General features: G+C 38.2%; 1 protein-coding gene across 1 annotated transcript in view; it reads right to left on the bottom strand.

Moving 5' to 3' along the window:
- Positions 1–309: 309 nt before the first annotated feature.
- The window catches only part of SLC25A24 (solute carrier family 25 member 24), a 46,431-nt gene continuing 25,880 nt past the window's right edge, over positions 310–20,860 (bottom strand). The window contains exons 6-10 of the mRNA XM_082613123.1: positions 20,261–20,413; positions 12,822–12,929; positions 11,169–11,336; positions 3,763–3,913; positions 310–2,470 (exon numbers count right to left, since the gene is read on the bottom strand). Coding sequence (XP_082469249.1) covers positions 2,286–2,470; positions 3,763–3,913; positions 11,169–11,336; positions 12,822–12,929; positions 20,261–20,413 — 765 coding nt within the window. The 3' untranslated portion in view covers positions 310–2,285. The remainder of the gene's footprint in view (positions 2,471–3,762; positions 3,914–11,168; positions 11,337–12,821; positions 12,930–20,260; positions 20,414–20,860) is intronic.

The following is a 20,860-nucleotide window of genomic DNA, read 5'->3' on the forward strand; positions in this document are numbered from 1 at the left end:
AAGATGTGCCAAGGAGCCCTGTGACTTCGGACTCTCTTTGGCACTATGAGCCCGGGGGTATCACCCTAAATGGTAAATGTGGAATTTGGACATCACGAAAAACATCATCTTATACCAAAATATATGACAGAGGTAATAACTGTTATGGCTGTTCAGAAAAGGCCAAAATATTTGGAAAGACTACAGTGAGTCTTATTCAGTAATATTATACAGACTATTCAAACTGCTGCCAAAGATATAAACTGCATGACAGCCATTTTTTGCCTTAGTTACACTATTTTTTTTAAATGAGGAAACAAGACATTTCAAAAACAAACATATATGTATTTTTAATATAAACAGAAAGTAAATATGCAGTAATGCCAGAAATAAACTATCTTCAACTCCAGGCTCTTTTCAAAAGATACAAGATACACAGATAAACCACATTCATTCCTTACAAATGTTAAAGAGCAAACAATTTAAATTCATAATGAACAATGAATATTTTTCAGTAGCTGAAATTTTACTCATTCCATAATTTTACAAGTGAAAAAAGAGCTAATCATGTACCTTAATATTGTCATTTATGTATTACTCAAAAGTACAAACACCCTGAAGATAGAGTCCCATTCTTATCATATGTATTATAAAAATACTGAGACATTTATCAGGTATAATTAATATAATAAAAACTATATGTTAGGATATGTTTCACAAACACAAGTCCAACATTTCTCTCTGGTTCAGAAAATATGAGAGGTAGGTTCAAATAAAGTAAATGCCTATTATGTCACTAGATTTCCATTAAAATGTTGGTAATTTATACAAATTACTAGAAATAAAACTTGAGTTTAAGAACTAAATTGAATATGGGGATATGAGTATATGTATAGCTGATTCACTTTGTTATGAAACAGAAACAAACACACCATTGTAAAGCAATTATACTCCAATAAAGATGTTAAAAAAAAGAACTAAATTGAAAAATGATAAGAATAACTTCAACTAATAAATATTTTTCTAAGTCCTAATCACACAAATCAGAAAAGATAGTTGATTACAAAAAATGGCTTCGGTAAAATAAAAACATGCCATCAATATTATAAATCAAATTTTCTATATCATAATGTGTTTCTAAGCTGGGGGCAAGAGAAAATATGAATGTACATGTTTGTAAATTGGGCCTTTCATTTATAGTACCAAATATATAAAATTAATATATACTACTATTAATATACACTATTCTCCTAGCTTTGTGGTGCCCAAATTGAGAATTACAGGGTCAAATAAATTAAAAGTGAGGGGGAAATGAGAATGCCATCTACCCATGATCAACCTACTTCATGTAATTAAGAAATTTCAGATAACCAAGAATGGTCCCCAGAAGCCTTCCTGATTAAAATGGAAGTCTGATTCAAGTAGGAAACAAAGGACAAAGAGAAGAGAGATGCTCTTCAGAAACTGATACAAGTAAAAGGGTTTTGTTTCCTGGTGCTTTTCAAAGCAATGACAATAAACAGAATTTTTCAAGTAAGTTGACTTGTGTTGATAATTTAACAGTAATATACTGACAATCAGTGTGTCATCCTGGGAACCAAATAACAGTACAAGAAAAATGGAGAAGTGTTCACTGAAATAAATATTATTTTATCACTCTTACACAAAAATCATATAAGTGGACTAGGGTATTCACATGTCTTGAAGTTCTGTTGCTTATGTTCATTCTTATTCAGCTTAAAAAAAGAATATAGACCTTATACCTATTTGGCTGCTGTAAGATTATGTTTTCATGCAATGATTCTCCATGAATGGTTCTACAAGGAAATTTTAAGAAGTTTATAAAGACATTCAAAATATATAAACAATTTAAGTTTCTAGGTTTTCCAATCATTTTGTTTTTAAGAAGAAGACATTTAAGTATAAAGGAATTGGCATAATCTTGAACCAACCAAAATAAAGATCAAAGATTTATAATTCACACAAAGCAAATTTAGTTCAAGCAAGTACATTTTTTCAGATTTAGGATTCCAGGCAGAGATTTGTAGAAAGGACTAATAAGAAAAAATATAATTTTATTGCCTTTTCAAAACTGTATGAGTTTATCAAAACAATGATTTTTAGCATTTCTGAATGTATAAAATTGAGTCCAAATGTTTGAAGTTACCATTGATATGCTCTTCCCTTTTGTGAAAAAAAAATACAGCTTCTTTTTGCCATGGACTTGTTGCAGTTCTAGGAGAAAAGGTCACTCTGGAGATGGCTGAAAGTTTCAATAATCATGCTAAAGCAAAAAATTCATCATGTCACTTCTGAGTTACTCCTAAAGTTTGTCTCATATTTTCATAAACCACATAACTGATGCCTACAGCAGGGAGCACCTTCATAAAGTTTGGGGTGATGCCTCTGTAAAGTCCTGGTATTCCTTCTTTAGAAATGATTCGTCGAAAGAGCCCAACCATGTTCAGCTGTGGGGCTCCTTCTACCATGGCTAGAAAATTAAAAAAGAAACCAGGCTAATTTAATATTCATGTATGTTTTATTATGACTATGCAATTACGATTCAGAATGATTTTCTAGAACGAACAGAATAAAAGGATAAAATTTATTCCAAGGGGCCCAAGAAAGTGACCCTTTATATAATTCTCCCTCTATGGCACCTAACAGTGAATGCCCTGATTATAACAAATATGAGTGGTTACTCTGTGTTAGATATTGAGTTAATTACTTTATATACCAATCCTCTAAGGTAAGTGTTATTATACCCATTTAATAAGTAAGGAATCGGAGGTTTAGAAAGATAGAGAAACTTGTCCCAACACACTTAGCTAGCCAAGTGGGAGAGCTAAAAGCTGATGGTCTTTCTCCTCCGTAAATGGAATGAAAACTGTACAGCATTGAAAGAATCAGTAGCAACATATGTAAAGCAGTTGGCATCTGTCAAATTCTCAGTAAATGGTGGCTGGAGTTGTTTGTTATTATGGGACCTACAACTTCTGAACTGTGATTCCTCCCCACTGTGACACTGTCTCCTCGACTTTGATTACACAGCGCCCTCCTGGCTCTCCTGCCGTCTGATTGAGTATTCTCTTTTCTTATGATTTGCTGGCTTTTATTGCTATGCTAAAGTAGTATTCATTCTGTGCCTTTCTTTCACTTTCTGCTTTATCCCTGGCCAATCTCACCCACTACCATTTCTTTAAACAGTACTCCCTGAGCATCGAGACGCCTCTATCCCCATCTCTCTTCCAAGTACCAACCTCCCTCCCGCAACCAAGCAGTCAATCATTAATTAACCAGTACTTCCAATGTAGATGATCTGTAAATACAAATGTAAAGAGTGAAAAAAAAATGTAAAGAGTGGACTGCATGGCAAATGCAAGTTTTACTTTTTGGAACTTTCTGGAGTTTGGGAGTCTTTTTCCTGAATATTTTCGATCGACAGTTGGTTGAATCCACGGATGCAGAGCCCACGAATATGAAGGGCCAACTGTACTCTTAAAACATGCACTCTCAACGGGAGCATGAAAATCTTACTCTGTGCATAAACCACAGATATACATACAATATATGCACAGAGTATCCGTGGTATTAAAATTTCATGAAGAGGAACTGATTTGGAAAAGAATTTCTAAAAAGCTTCCTTAAGGAGGCAATAATGCAAAAAAGGTTGAGAAATACTGTCTTAAAACCACACTCTGCTGTCTCAGTGGAACCTGAAGTTCCAAAAGCATGCTACTGATGCAGTACTTTATCAGTGTCATCCTTTTAGCCAAAACTCACCTTGAGCCTGCATGCGTGTTCTCACCAAAGCCAAGGGGTAGCTGGCCAGCTGACCACAGGTGCTGGATAAGGCACCACATCCCAGCAGCACCATGACTCCAGGGTTTACAGAGTCTTTGGCAAAATTATCTAGCCAATGGGACTTCAAGAGCTGCCAGAGAAACAGAAAAGAAGAAAAATAATAAACAACTAACTTTACAACTGCTTTCACTCAACGTGAACGTTCTCACTGCTACTCTCATCCTTATGAGACAGGACACATTTCTGCAAGATTGGGTGGCACAGCCACTGTAGGAAGCAGCAGCTCTGTAGAGAGGTGGGGAAGCCACAGGGGATTCAAAACATGAGAGGTGTGACTGGGTGCTCATCTTCTTCTAACTAAATGTGAAGATCAACAGCACACCAGACTAGGATCTAAACATTTCCTATGGTGCTTATCAATAAAAATAATATAATACTACAAACTGCATCTCATTTTGTACTTTACACATATGTTATTTCATTCAGTCCCTCTACAAAAGCTCTGAGGTGGAGCTATTCTTCTCATTTTAGAAATGAGGAAAATTAGTCTCAGTGGGGTTTTCTAAACAAGGGTGCTGAATCAAGTAAATGGATCCTCAGGCCATGCTTCTTCCCTATTATCCTAGGTCTTTGTAGTTCCATTAGAAGGCAATTAATTGAGAGAAATGTATAATGTACTTTTTAAATAAAAAATATCTGAAGTATTAAAATATATGCTAATATGTGGGGGAAATTATATACTAGTTTAAATATTTTAAGATAAAATTTAACTGCATACTTGGACCTTACAATTATATAACGAGAATATCTCTATAAATTTGAAAACAAAGATTATATTTAAGTGTCTTATTTAAGGTCCATTTAGTACTGTAATATGACAAGAAATAAAGTCAATAAGGCTAAAGACAACCATGTCTGAACTACAAAAGTAAGAAAAGAGAAGTGATTCACTAGAAACTAAGCAACTATTTACACTATTAACACCAGAATGGGGGGGGGGCTAGGAAAATGCACTTTTAAAACAATTAATTTAAAATCCTATAAAATATACATGATCTTGTAAGTCCTCTCTGTGTGTCCCATAATCATTTTCTTCTACAGCCTAGGATCCATTATTATTCCTTGCCTCTCAGATCTCACTATATATTTTTTTTACTTATTTATTTTATTTATTTTTGTCTCCCCCTCTTTATTGGCTTTGTACCCCTCAATTTATAGATATTCTCAAAATTCTATCACCTTATGAAGGTTCTCTGGTAACATCAAGGTCATAACAGTGGGGTCCTGATCCAATAGGATTAGTGTCTTTATAAGAAGAAATACCAGAGAATTCATTCACTCAACTCTCTCTCCCTCTCCCTCTGGGAACATAGCAAGAAGGCAGCTGTCTGTAAGCCAGTAAGAGAGCCACACCACAAACCAAATCAGCCAGAACCCTGATCTTGGACTTCTAGCCTCCAGAACTGTGAAAAAGTAAATTTCTTTTGTTTAACCCTCCCGGTCTCTGGTATTTTGTTATGGTAGCCCAAACATACTAATACACTACCCAAAGCAAACTGCATATTCACTGTAATCCCTATTCAAATTTCAATGACATTGTTTGAAGAAATAGAAAAAAAATTCAAATAGAATCTTAAGGGACCCCACCTAACCAAAATAACCTTGAAAAAGAACAAAGTTAGAGACCTCACACTTCCTGATTTCAATGTATATTACAAAGCAACAGTGATCAAGATAATGTGGTGCTAGCATAAAGACAGATACATAGAATAATGGAACAAAATAGAGAGCTCAGAAGTAAATTCTTGAATACATGGGCTCATGATCTTCAGCAAAGGTGCCAAGACCCCACACTGGGCAAAGGACAGTCTGTTCAACAAATGGTGCTGGGGGGACTTCCCTGGCAGTCCAGTGGTTAAGACTCCGTGCTTCCACTGCAGGGGGCATGGGTTCGATCCCTGGTTGGGGAACTAAGATCCCACATGCTGTGCAGTGGGGCCAAAAATTAAAAAAAAAAAAATGGTGCTGGGAAAACTGGATACCCACACGCAAAAGAATAAAGTTGGATCCTTATCTTACAAGATATACAAAGAACTAACTCAAAATAAATCCAGGGCCGAAACATAAGACCTAATACTATAAAATTCCTAGGAGAAAACACAGGATAAAAGATTTAGGACCTTGGCTTTGGCAACAATTTCTTGGATATGATACTAAAAGCAGAGGCAAAAAAGCAAAAATAGACAAATGGATTTCATCACCTTAAAAACTTCTGTGAAGCAAAGAAAACAACCAACAGAGTGAAAAGGTAACCTATGGAATAGGAGAATATATTTGTAAACCATATATCTGATAAGGATTTAATATCCAAAATATGTAAATAACTCCTACAATTAAACAACAATAAAAAATAACCTAATTAAAAAATGGGCAAAGGACTTGAATAGACATTTCTCCAAAGAAGATAAATAAATGGACAAGCATATGAAAAGATGCTCAACATCACTTATCATCAGAGAAATGCAAGTCAAAAGCACAATGAGATATTGTCTCACACCTGTTAGGATGGGCACTATCAAAAAACAAAAACCAGAAACGAACAAATATTAACAAGGATGCAGAAAAACACAGTTAGTAGGAATGAAAAATGGTGCAGCTTCTATAGAAAATAGTTTGTTCCTCAAAAAGCTCAACACAGAATTACCATATGACCCAGCAATTTTGTATACTGATAGGTATACACCCAAAGGAACAGAAAGCAGAGACTTGAAGAGAGATCAATACTTGTATCCCTTTTTCCCAAGAGGGGAAAGTATCCTTGAAATTAATTCAACCCCTCAACAACTGATGGCATTCCAAGCTCCTCAACCCTATCAGCAGTTTTTGCCCTTAAGACAAGCTTGGAAGGTAACATAAACTTAAAACTCAAAAAAGTCCCTGAGAGACTCAGCAAAATCCACAACCCACGTTGGGCAGGTTCATTTGGCTCCCTCAATTAAAATTCAAATTGACCGCGGTCAGCCTCTTCCTAACATTAAACAATATTCTTTAAATCTTGAGACCTTAGCAGGAATTAAACCAATCATAGAGGAATACAAAACACAACACCTCATAGTCCCCTACACTAGTCTCTGTAATACACCCATTCTCCTCATTAAGAAACCCCACAGAGGAGGATGGAGATTTGTCCAAGATTTGAGGGCTATTAATAACATTGTCATCAATCATCATCCAGTTGCCCTTAACCCTCATACTCTTTTAATGGCAATACCTACAGAGAATAAATTTTTCACTATAACTGACCTCTGTAGCATCTTTTTCAGCATCTCTGTGGATTGTGAAAGTCAAATTTTATTTGCTTTCATGTGGGAAGGACAATACACCTGGACTGTCATGCCGCAAGTCTAGACTAAAAGCCCTTCCTACTTTTTACAGATCCTAAAAGCAGATTTAGCAGGTGTCATTTTTCTGTAAGTGTTCATCCTTTTCAATAGGTTGATGACCTTCTTTGTTCCTCTTCCAATGGGGCAAGTGAGCAAGATAGCATCCATCTCCCCAAGCTGTTAGCAACTAAAGGTCATAAAGGTCTCTAAAGAGAAGTTACAACTTGTTCAAACACAGGTCAAATACCTAGGACCCTTGATCTCGGATTAAGGACTCCTTTAAGACCCTAATAGGATTCAAAGTGTCTTAAATTTCCCTTAGCCACAGACCAAAAGACAACTTTAAAGATATTTTGGGCTGACTGGATACTACAGAAACTGGATACTTAATTTTTTAGTTGCCCAGCCTCTCAAAGCTTAAAGATCAGATCCTTTAGAGTGGGAAGAAAACGTCTTTAGGGCTCCAGAGCCTGAAAAGTGGACTTTGCAGTCCCCTGCTTTAGGACATACTAATTATTAGCTTCCCCTTTTCCACTTCATGTACGAAAGAAGAGAAATGGCTTAGGAGCGCTTACTCAAAGGCACAGAGGTCAACACCAACCCCTTGGATATTACACTCAACAATCAGACCTGTAGCCAGAGGCCTTCCTCCAGCATGAGAGCTATTTCAGCAGCAACAGCCCTTAAAGCATCAACTGAGGAAATAGTTATGGGCTCTCCACTCACCATCTATGTTCCCCCATGTGGTAGGAGGCTTGCACAACTCTCATCACTCTCAACACCCTCCTGCAAGCTGTCTTACCCCACATGAAATATCATTACTAACTTCTCACATAACCCTTTCCCGCTACAACAACTTCAACCCTGCAACCCTTCTCCCTTTACTTAGTGACAAAACTCCTCGTGACTGTCTGACCCTGACTGATCAGTTATTAACCCTTAGAGCTCACTTACAAGAAACCCCTGTTGCTAACATTGAGATTTCATGGCTTACTGATGGTTCTTGTTTGAAAAATGGCAAAGGAAAATATTGGTATAAATGTTTCAGTGATGGGTATGCAATCAGCTGCTCCTTTGAAGTAACTGAGGCAGCTCCACTGCTGACTGCTACTTCAGCCCAGCAGGCAGAACTCCATGGTTTAACTAGAGATTGCACCCTAGCAGAAGGTAAAACTGTGAATACCTATACAGATTGTCGCTTTGCCTTTAGGGTAGTTGATGACTTTGGCATGCTTTAGAAACCAAGAGGATTCTTAACCTCAGGGGGAAGCCAGATTAAGAATGAAAATTGGGTCAATAAGTTGTTGGAATCGATCCAATTTCCATCTGTCCTAGCCATCATTAGGGTACCTGGGCATCCAAAATTAAATTCAGATGAAACCAAAAGAAATAACTTGACTAATCAGGCCACAAGGACAACTGCCTTACAAGCCACCAAATCTCCTAGGAGTCATTTCCTGTGCCTCCCTGTTGCCCAATGGTCTAACCCTATGACACTGACTCCTTGAAATAACCACTGGAAATTAAAAATTCCCCCCAACATGGGACATGACTTTCTGGGACAGGTCCATCCCAGCAATGTGAGACAAAGCAAATCTGTAAGTTGATTGGCAATGCTTTTAGAGAATGATCTTGATCAAAAGGGGGATATGTGACATAAGATGGAGTCACTTATGTCAAGGGGTTTTAAAATGAAGCTGGAAGGCCACTCAAGAGGTGGACCTTATGCCTGTCTCACCAGGTGGAACCATAAACATATGAACTGGGCCACACCACAGATAGTCCAAGGACTCTGCAAGAACACCTGCAACTTGTCACAGTAACGAACTCTTACCTCCCTCTAATGATAGCCTTAGCAATCAATCATGTTTAGCCAACTAGGTTCTGCCTTCAGCTCCAACTAAAATTCTTTGTAATGCAAACCTCCCTTCTTTGCCATTAAAAACCCCTGACTTGGGCTTCCCTGGTGGCGCAGTGGTTGAGAGTCCGCCTGCCGATGCAGGGGACACGGGTTCGTGCCCAGGTCTGGGAGGATCCCTACATGCCGCAGAGTGGCTGGGCCCGTGAGCCAGGGCCACTGAGCCTGCGCGTCCGGAGCCTGTGCTCCACAACGGGAGAGGCCACAGCAGTGAGAGGCCCGCATACCGCAAAAAACAAACAAACGAAAAACCCTGACTTTTACTCCCTAGCAGACACTGTTCAGATTGATACCCAAATCTGTGTGTACCGAATTGCAATTATTTGATCCCAAATAAATGCGTTGTGTTTGATTATTGCCTCCTAGGTTTCTTCAGGTTGACAAGTACAAGGAATGAATCTATACTACCCACATCAGTGTCTTGGTTTTATCAATGTTAAATTTTAACAAACCAAAGAAAATGTGCCATTTTTGCTTATTTCTCTCTCCTCAAAAAAATCCCTAGTATCATCTGCTAAGCTGAACAACTGTATCTGTAATAACCTTTTTTTTAAAATTGAACTATACAGTTAATTTATAATGTTTTATTAGCTTCAGGTATACAGCAAAGTGATTCAGTTATACATTCTTGTTTTCAGATTCTTTTCCATTATAGGTTATTAAAAGACATTGAATATAGTTCCCTGTGCTATACAGTAGGTCCTTGTTGTTAACTATTTTATACATAGTGGTATGTATATATTAACCCCAAACTCCTAATTTATCCCTCCCACTCCCACTATCCCCTCTGGCAACTATAAGTTTGTTTTCTATGTCTGTGAGTCTATTTCTGTTTTGTAAATAAGTTCATTTATATCATTTTTTTAGGTTCCACATATAAGTGATATCATATATTTATCTTTCTGTCTTTCACATAATATGATAATCTCTAGTTCTATCCATGTTGCTGCAAATAGCATTATTTCATTCTTTTTTATGTCTGAATAATATTCCATTGTGTATAAATACATCTTCTTTATCCATTCATCTGTTGATGGCCACTTAGGTTAACTTCCATGTCTTAGCTATGGCAAACAGTGCTGCTATGAACACTGGGGTGCATGTATCTTTTCAAATTAGAGTTTGCTCCAGATATACACCCAGGAGTGGGATTTCTGGATCATATGGCAGTTCTATTTTAATTTGGCAAGGAACCTCACTACTGTTCTCCATAGTAGCTGTGCCAATTTACATTCCCACCAACAGTGCAGAAGGGTTCCCTTTTCTCCACACCATTATTATTCCTTTTCTCCACAGCAATTATTATTTGTAGACTTTTTAATGATGGCCATTCTGACTGGTGTGAGGTGATACCTCATTATAATTTTGATGTGCATTTCTCTAGTAGTTAGCGATATCGAGCATCTTTTCATGTGCCTGTTGGCCATCTGTACGTCTTCTTTGGAGAAATGTCTATTTAGGACTTCTACCCATTTTTTGATTGGGTTGTTCTTTTGATATTAAGCTATTTGTGTATTTTGGAAATTAATCCCTTGTTGGTAGCATGGTTTGCAAATATTTTATCCCAGTCTGTAGGTTGTCTTTTTGTTTTGTTTATGGTTTCCTTTGTTGTGCAAAAGATTTTAAGTTTAATTAGGTCCCACTTGTTTATTTTTGTTTTTATTTCCATTACTCTCGGAAACAGGTCCAAAAAAATATTGCTGTGATTTATGTGAAAGAGTGTTCTGCCTATGTTTTCCTCTAGGAGTTTTATAGCATCCAGGTATACATTTAGGTCTTTAATCTATTTTGATTTTATTTGTGTATATGGTGCTAGAGAAGTGAACAACTATATATGAATGTGAAAGTATTCTCTTCATTAATAAAAATAATTAACAGTGAAATCTAATACAAAAGTGACCACAGGCATATGGGGTGTCACATTCAAGGAATTTGAAAAGAAAGATAAAAGAACACACCTTTGAATCTACTTTTGGTTACAAACTGTTTCCTGGTACATATGTACCTCTCTATATAAAGTCAAATTCTAACAATGAGAACTATTTAACTACATTTTCAGATTCAAAAGATTGCTACAAACTCACCTCATACACAGCAAGATCTATACCTGCATAAGGTATGATGCCTAATAAATTGGGAACATAACCTTTGTAAAAAGCTCCCATGCCTTCATGTTTCAAAATCTTCTTGGCACAATCAAACATCCCAGAGTATTGTCCAGTTTTGCCTACAGCCAGCCTGGTTTTCAGAACCTGGTTATGAAAGAATATAATGAATATTATTATTCACATCAACGCTATCATCACAGAATTCAAAAGAAGTAACTTTGCAAAGAACAAATATCTAGCATATATTGTCACTCAAATGACTGTCCAGTTTGTTGATGTGTTCTCTCTCACATATTATCTCTCTTAAGGGTCTAAGACCAGAGCCAACAAGATCCCTTTTGCTGTAAAGATGATCTGAATTAGGGCAGTGGCAGAGGAAATATAGAGAAGATAATCTATTGACATCTTAACAAAATTGTGACGTATTAGATATGGAGGGTGGGGAAAATGGTAGTGTAAAGGATGATCCCAGTGTTTCTAGCTTGGAACTCGGGATGGGGCCAGCAGAGAAGAGGGAAGGTGATGCTATTTACTGAGATGGAGGATATAAGAGGAAGCCTAGCTATTGAATTAGGATATTTTTTGAGGGGTGTGTGGAGTAATTGAACAATCATATTAAGACGCCTGCAAGGAAAGCTATATTAATATGCATACCACAAAGGTGAAAACTAACAGTATTTCTTAAGTCTTATCAGTTATTGAAAAACGCTTTGTCATATCAATAAACATATCTACATCTACAATATTATTCTTGCTCTAAAGCAGGAGTTGGCAAACTCTTTCTATAAAGTAAATATTTTCATCTTTGCAGGACTGAAATACCAGGTCTCTGTTGCATATTCTTTGGTACTGTTTTTTTTTGTTGTTGTTTTTAAACCACCTTAAAAAGGTAAAAATATAAAAACCATCCTTAGCTCAAGGGTTGTACAAAACAGTCCACAGGTCCATGGTTTGCTAACCTATGCTCTAATAAAAGGATGTCCAGTTAGGATTACCATCACCTAATCAAATTCTAAGGTTCCATTATGAACTTTATGGTACAGAAACTCTTTGGAGAGGAATGGGTGCTATAATTCTTATCAACACTATGGGAGCCAGCCTCCAAGATGGCCCCCAACCATCCCTGCCTCCTGGTATTCACACCATGTGTAGTCCCCTTCCACACTCTACCAGGGGTGGTCTTTGTGACCAACAGAATAGAGCAGATGTGACCAAAGATTGCAGCTTCTATCTTGGGTGCTCTCTTTGATAACTGATTTGGAAAAACCAGCTACCATGTTGTGAGGATACTCAAGCATCCTATGGAGAGGACCCTGCAATAAGGAACTGATATCTTCAACCAATAGCCAGGAAAACCTGGCAACAAACACGTGAATACGCTTGAAAACAGATCCATCCCCAGTTGAACCCTGCAGTGACTGCAGCCCTGGCTGACACCGTGCTATAGGCTGTGAGAAACCCTGAGCCAGAGGAACCCAGCTAAGCTACACCCAGATTCCTGATCCACAGAAACCATGAGATTATAAATACTTGTTGTTTTAAACTGTTAATCTTGGGATAACTTGTTACACAGTAATAGATAATAATACAAACACCATTAATGCAATCAGACTTCACAATGGCACTTACCTCCATAGGATAAATAAATGTCTGTGCAGTTGCTCCAGCCATGGAACCAGAAACAAATCTCTCAAAGGTTCCTACTTTTTGTCCTTCCTCAGTAAGCAACTTCTTGTACTGTGTAAATAAAGTTTTAAATGCACATTAATACCTGCTACAGAATGAACTGTGTTCTTTCCCCCCCCCTCCCCCCGCCACAAATTCATATGTTGAAACTGTAACCTCCAATGCGATAGTATTTGGAGCTGGGGCCTTTGGGAGGTAATTATGGTTTGATCATGAGGTGGGGCCTCTCTCTCTTTCTCTCTTTCTTTCACACACACGTTCACTCCCTCCCTCCTTCCTTCCCTACCCCTCACCCCTCTCTCTCTCTCTCCCCCCAGCATGTATGCATCAAGGAAAGGCCATGTGAGCACACAGTGAGAGGGTGGCCATCTGCAAGCCAGGGAGAGAGAGCCCTTACTGGAAACTGAATTGGTCAGCACCGTGATTACAGACTCCCCAGCTCAAGAACTGTGAGAAATAAACTTCTGTTGTTTAAACAATCCAGCGTATGGTATTTTGTTATGGCAGGCCAAGCTAAGACAACACAAAAATACAAATCAGCTCCTAGAAATCAACTGACAATATGATGTTTCTCAAAATGCACACACTGCATTAACAATATCTAACAGAAAAGCAAGGTTTGAATGCTAATACATTCAGTTTACTGGACAGTGATTTTCAAGTTAGAATTCCACAAAACACAGATGATCCACAGAGGGGACCCGGTAGCTCCTTTGCTAAAACAGATTCATCACAACATTCTTCCTCAGATGCACAGGTTAATAAAGTGTTCACAGTTTTTAGATATTTTCCCCACAGTTTTCCTTTTTTTAAGATGAGTTTATTTTCACCAGTATAAGTAAAACTAATAAATAAGTGACAAATATTAACAAAACAACTTAGAAAAACAGTTTTTGTAGGTAATACATTTAACTATACTAACATGTCGACCCCAGAGCCTGCCTGGCCCACCAGTACTAAAGCAACCGACATGGCTGATCTGGCCAAAGGGGGAAATCTGGCACAAATGCAGCCAAAATACCGATAGGGCAGGGTGTTAACATCATGGGCTCTACAGTCAGGCAGACCTGGGCTTGAACCCTAGGTCTATGTGGCCCTGAGCAAGTTTATGAACATGTCCACATGCGATTTCCTCATCTGTGATAACACCAGCTTCACGGGGTTGTTGAAAGAATTTGATAAGATAATACACGTAACACAGCACAGTGCTGGGCAAATGGCAAATGTTCAGTAAATGTTATTGTTGTTATTATTATTATTACTAATATATTCAATATTTCTTTCTACAACTCGGAGAGAAAATCTCTGTCTGAACACAGACTGTGGTTATAAGCCAGGCAAACCAGATTCCTTCTCCTAGAACTGTGAGGTGGGTCTACAGGTATAATTAGGCACTGACACCTGAGGGAGAAATACATAAAGCAATAGAGAAGCAGACACATGGAGAAGGGACAGGTCAGTGAGGTTCCACTTTCTGCACTTCCTGAGGCTCCTCCCCTTAATGCCGCAGGCACTTCCACAGTGACCCCCACCTCCAGCCTGCTTCCCTGAGCCAGCCAGTCTCTGTTCCTTCAGATCCAAAGAGCCCAATGCAAAAACACAGGAATACTTTCTCCTAGTAAAACTGTGTTTCTCTGCTCATGATAAAAATTAAATATATCATAATTTCACAAAGTTCCCCAAATAGCAGATATCTGCTTACCCCCAAAGATCAATGTTTCCACAGGCTCTATTTCCTGAACTGCACCAGAATGTTAACCAAAACTCCCTTCTGTGTAGGCCCTATTAACTTTCCTGCATGTCAGATTATCACAATCATTAAATATAATTTATTGAAAACCTTCCTGCATATGAACAGGAACCTCGGAGACATCGTTTACATCGTGTACCCCCATCCCAAAAGCACCCATCAAAAGTATTCTTTAGTGATTGGTGAATAAATATTTAAAGTGTAGGGGTTTGGGGCTCCTGAACCCCAGAACATACAATGCACAAAGGTAAGAGTTGAGGACAGAGAGCCTGTACAGGGTTAGGCAAAGGGACAGGTGCTTAACACTATGTCACCAAGCTTAATTCCTACCCCAGAAAGGAGATAACAGTCACAGAGACTTTAAGTGGCTTGCTCAAGGCCATAGAACTTGACTTTCTCAAAGATGACTAAGCTGTGCTCTCAAAGCCAGCCTGGAATCCTTTCCAGGATTTCAATTTTCTTCCTTCCTTTCTTTCTTTCTCTCTTTCTTTCTTCCTTCTTTTCTTTTCTTTTCTTTCCTTCTCTTCCTTCCTTCCTCCCTCCCTTTCTTTCTATTTTCTTTGCTTCTTTTTCTTTCTTTCCATCCATCCTATCTATCTCAACTCTCTCTCCATTTGTTAGAATACCTATTTCAACCTTCTCCATTCTCCTCCAGCTTCCAATACCACTTCCTCCCTCATTCTCAAAAAAAGTCCTTTCTTGGGAACTCAAGGAAGAACAGAGAGGCGACCAGGCAAGGATATCTTGGTATTCCTGCCCACTTCCCACAAAATCACCCGCATCCACTTATATCTTTTTCTTCCCGAGCTGACATGAGAAGAGTCCTCCACACAGTCAAAGGCTAAACCTGCCAGCAGACCGGTTAGTACCCACTTCTCCCCCAGCCCCTCCACCTCCACTCCCTACTCCACACACATACTTCCTCTGAATACCTGCTGCACTTGTCGTCAGTCTCTCTCACTTATATTTTTTAACCTCCTTCTTTGTATTGACATGCTTCCTTCAGCCATAGGCATGTCATTAAAATGAAACATATCAAAACCCAACATCCTTCTAACCTATCACTCTCTCCCTCTTCTTTTCTCCTTCCCTTCACTGAAGTCAAGCTCCTGACAAAGGTGTCTACTGTCCAGTTTTCTTCACCTCCTGTTCACTTTAGTTCATTTCAATTGGTTTCTCATCTCATTACTTCACTGAAACATTTATACCAAGCTTTCCTATCTCGGAGCTGGTAAATTCTGAAAGATAAACTGTTTATTGTATTTAGTACCCTGCAGTATTTGACCCTTCATGGAACCCTCTTCTTCCTCTGACTTCTAGGCCATCGCTTTCTCTGGATTTACTCCTGTCTCTTTGGCTGCTCCTTCTCAGTCTCCTCTACAACTTTCTCCTACTTCTCCCTGGGCATATCCCCAGAACTGTTATTCTATAAGCCTTCTTGAGGGCTCCATTCCAAAGGCTTCACCTCAGTCACAACCTCCCTGTCCTACTGGACAGCTCCTTGTACGTGTTACAGAAATAGCTCAAACCCAGCATATCCAAAATGCAACCTGTCATTTTACCTCAAAATCAGTTCCTCTTGTTTCTCTTATTGTATTCTCTACATACTTAGTTGCTCAAGTTAGAAACCAGAGTATCACCCTTGATTCCTCTTTCTCATCTCTACACTCACTCTGTGAGTTCTGTTGTTTCTATTTCCCAAAATAGTTTTCAGTTCATTTCAGTTTTTCTTCAATCACTACAGCCGTCTCCTTATACTGGTACTCATCATTTCTTACCTGAATTCCTGAAATATTTCCTTAAATAGTCTCCCTGCCTCAAGTACAGCCTCACTCTCTTCCAATACCTCTTCACTCTTTTCCACATTGATCTTTCTTAAATGTAAATATACTTATTCCACTTCCCTACGTAAGATGCTTCAATAACCCCCTCACCACATTCAGGATAAAATCTAGACTCCTATCACATTTGGCTCCTGCCTATCTGTCCAGCCTGCTTTCATCATCATCTTCCTGGACACACACTCCACTACACTTAAGCCTAGTGAACCACCTTCAGCTTCCTTAGTGAGTGATGCTCTCCTGTGCCAACATTTCTGTCCACAGGCTGCTGCTTCTGCTCAAATACCCGTCTTCCCCTTCATCTTAATGGACTTAAGACTCACACTCATTTAGTGAGGATTTACTGGCACTGGGGAAGGTGCTGGGAACACACACCTGAAAACAGATCCTGCCTAAGAAAGCTCACAGTTTCCTTAAGAAGAGAGATAAGTACTGAGATCACCAGAATTCAGCGTGAGAGTGTTAACAGAGGGAAACAAAGGGAAGGTGTCCTGGAGGAAATAACTCCCGAGCAAAGTCTTGAAAGATGTTCACCACGATATGACCTATAGGAAGAGGAATGGTGTGTGTGTCACTGGAGTGAGGGGTGGGGGAGGGATGACTGTAAAGTACCCTTGGGATATGTAAGTGGAGATGCACAGATATGCAGTGTTCAGGTGGATGTGCAGGTATAGAGATGAAGAGAAAAATGTTAGAATGGAAAGCAGTTAGAATGCAGATGGCAGCTGAAACCATGAGAACACAACACCGTACTGCCACCCTGTTCCTGATATAATTGAACTGCTATGGCAGTGAGGACCCAAATGGACTGCAGCTTTATCCCATGTTGATGTGTTTAAGAGAGCTACGTACCAGGCTGAAAATATTCTTTTCTTCGTTTTCTAAGCTATTAGTTATTCAATGAACAAGACCTACCTGAATACAGAAGTGAGCTAGTTAGGTACTCTGGGAAATTTGAGAATATATATAGCATAACATTTATGCCAAGGTAGTTTACAACTCACTGGGAAAAACAATGGATTTTCCATTATCCGATGGAAAATTGGATATTCTGTAAAATAGTACTATAAGGAAACCAGGCAGGAGAGGCATCAGTTTTGGTTGGGATGCTTAGGAAATGCTTCTCATAGGAAGCTGGGCTTTGGGCTTAAGAGAGCCCCGAGGGATGAAAGGACCTTCAGCAGGGGGCAGAAAATGGACAGGCATAATAGGTCCCAGAGACCACAAGAACACTATACCACACTGTGTAGAGCGCTTTCTCTTGATCTCTAAGAAAAGTTAGCATGCAGTAATTAAATATTGTGAAGAGGCCTGAGAAAGGAGCCTAGCTGGATGCCTGTTGGTAGTGTTCAAGGTAAGAATCTGCTAAGTAGCATAAAGTATAATACATACATTTGCTTGCAATAATACAGACTTTCAAAAATACTGACTTCCTGCATATGGAATAATGGTTTTATACTTGAATACTTATTTATTTTAGGGTCTGGTTTTCCTATCATAAAATCCAAGTCTGTGATCAGAATAACCTATAGGTATCTAAAATGCTGGCCCTTACTAGTCGTGATATGTATCCTCAAACATTCACAGAAGGAAAATATACTTCCCAAAGATAAGCTGTAATTAAAGTCATGGAGGCTAGATTTTCTTCATTGTTTTCTTTGCTTCTCTATTTCCTAAGCCAAGAAAAAAACACCACTAGACTTTGTAATCTTCTCAAGAGTATTCTGCTGCTCAAGAACAAAATGTTCTCCAAAATTATCAAAACTCTATTTGAAATAATACAAAATATAAGGTGGGGTTCAATTTCAAGGTTCTTATCGTCTATGGTTAACAATGATGGAAGAAATAGTGGAAAGAATAATTTTGTGCATGCTTAATTAGACAATTCTGCTAATGACAAAGAGAAGCCAAACTCTAAAATCCACTACTGTATTTCCTCTTAACATCAAGTTACGCTGAAGCAGCATCCTTATATCTAAGCATCCTAAACAATCTAAGTCAACAGAGAAATTGATTCAGAGGTAAATGCATTCATTCATTTACTCATTCACTCACTCATTCTACACTTACTGAGCACTTATCACACGCCAGGCTCTGTCTAAATGCTGGAGTGCACGGAGAAGAAGCCAAGCCCCTGCCTTCATGGAGCTTTCACTCTAAATTCAACTCAATTTTATTGCAATGTCAAATTACACAAAGGACTTCAACTTAAAAGTTTTCCTTCCAGATGCTGGATGGGGATACTTTCACAAAAACTTATGTGAGTGTGCAGCTTCTATTCTGAATTCAAAATGAATAAGCTAAAATCTTACGTTTCCTTTAAGAGCTACTTAGACCTAGAGAAATGGAAATAAAAACAAAGATAAACAAATGGGACCTAATGAAACTTCAAAGCTTTTGCACAGCAAAGGAAACCATAAACAAGACCAAAAGACAACCCTCAGAATGGGAGAAAATATTTGCAAATGAAGCAACTGACAAAGGATTAATCTCCAAAATTTATAAACAGCTCATGCAGCTCAATAGCAAAAAAACAAACAACCCAATCCAAAACTGGGCAGAAGACTTAAATAGGCATTTCTCCAAAGAAGATATACAGACTGCCAACAAACACATGAAAGAATGCTCAACATCATTAATCATTAGAGAAATTCAAATCAAAACTACAATGAGATATCATCTCACACCAGTCAGAATGGCCATCATCAAGAAATCTAGAAACAATAAATGCTGGAGAGGGTGTGGAGAAAAGGGAACACTCTTGCACTGCTGGTGGGAATGTGAATTGGTACAGCCACTATGGAGAACAGTATGGAGGTTCCTTAAAAAACTAAAAATAGAACTACCATATGATCCAGCAATCCCACTACTAGGCATATACCCTGAGAAAACCATAATTCAAAAAGAGACATGTACCAAAATGTTCATTGCAGCTCTATTCACAATAGCCCGGAGATGGAAACAACCTAAGTGTCCATCATCAGATGAATGGATAAAGAAGATGTGGCACATATATACAATGGAGTATTACTCAGTCATAAAAAGAAATGAAACTGAGCTATTTGTAATGAGGTGGATAGACCTAGAGTCTGTCATACAGAGTGAAGTAAGTCAGAAAGAGAAAGACAAATACCATATGCTAACACATATGTATGGAATTAAAAAAAAATGTCATGAAGAACCTAGGGGTAAAACAGGAATAAAGACACAGACCTACTTGAGAATGGACTTGAGGATATGGGGAGGGGGAAGGGTAAGCTATGACAAAGCGAAAGAGAGGCATGGACATATATACACTATCAAACGTAAGGTAGATAGATAGTGGGAAGCAGCCACAGAGCACAGGGAGATCAGCTCGGTTCTTTGTGACCGCCTGGAGGGGTGGGATGGGGAGGGTGGGAGGGAGGGAGATGCATGAGGGAAGGGATGTGGGAACAGATGTATATGTAAGACTGATTCACTTTGTTATAAAGCAGAAACTAATAAAAATAAATAAATAAATAAAAATAAAAAATAAAAAGCAGTTTTATCTACAAAAAAAAAAAGAGCTACTTAGAAAAGAACACAGAAGTCTTTTTAAGTAATATGAAATTCAGAATCCTAGAATTGAGTCATGATGGATCTCTGAGGTTATCTGGTCTAATCTCCTATAAGAGAAATTCCTCATGGAGTATATGTGAAAAGTTATCATGTATTAAAATAATAATCTAAAAAGCATTGTATGATAATTGTTATTGAATCAGTTTTTTAACTCCCCTTTGTTAACAAATTCCACAGGTGATAACTATTACCTGTTCATATGCCCAGAACTTAACAGCTGTCTCAGGAGCAATTTTAATGACATTTGCACCATTTCCTCTCCAAAGTGAGCGGATACCTCCCTCTTTCACCATCTGTCGAAAGCCACCATATATGTTCATTTTCTCTGATTTTGAACCATGGACCTAAAAACAAAAGCAAAACAATATTAAATACTGGTGGGATGTTATTATTACTATTTCTAAAGTAACCACACAATCCACTCTCTTTTCTTCAGTATTATTTATTACTGCATGAAGATGGATTTGAAAATAGAATATAGAAGGTTGAGAAAATATATAATGGGAAGAACTATTACCATCATTTTAGAAGACTGACTCTGAATCTAAAACTAAGAAAAATTGTAACCCTCAGTGTGGGAAAGCAAACAGAGAAGGCATGATCAAAAGTAAAATTATGAACAACGTTCATAAGATAAAATGAACCAACTTATTATTTATTAGGCTATGGAACACGCTTTGGAACATGAGCAAGTTCAGTATAAGAAAAATTAGAAAAATATACTGAATGTAATATATTATCCCTCCCCCTGAGAAGTAATACTGACATGAAATATAAATGGGACTCAAAAC

The sequence above is a fragment of the Mesoplodon mirus genome (genome assembly GCF_964341445.2).
Source record: "Mesoplodon mirus genome assembly, chromosome: 3".
In the NCBI taxonomy this organism is placed as follows: Eukaryota; Metazoa; Chordata; class Mammalia; order Artiodactyla; family Ziphiidae; genus Mesoplodon; species Mesoplodon mirus.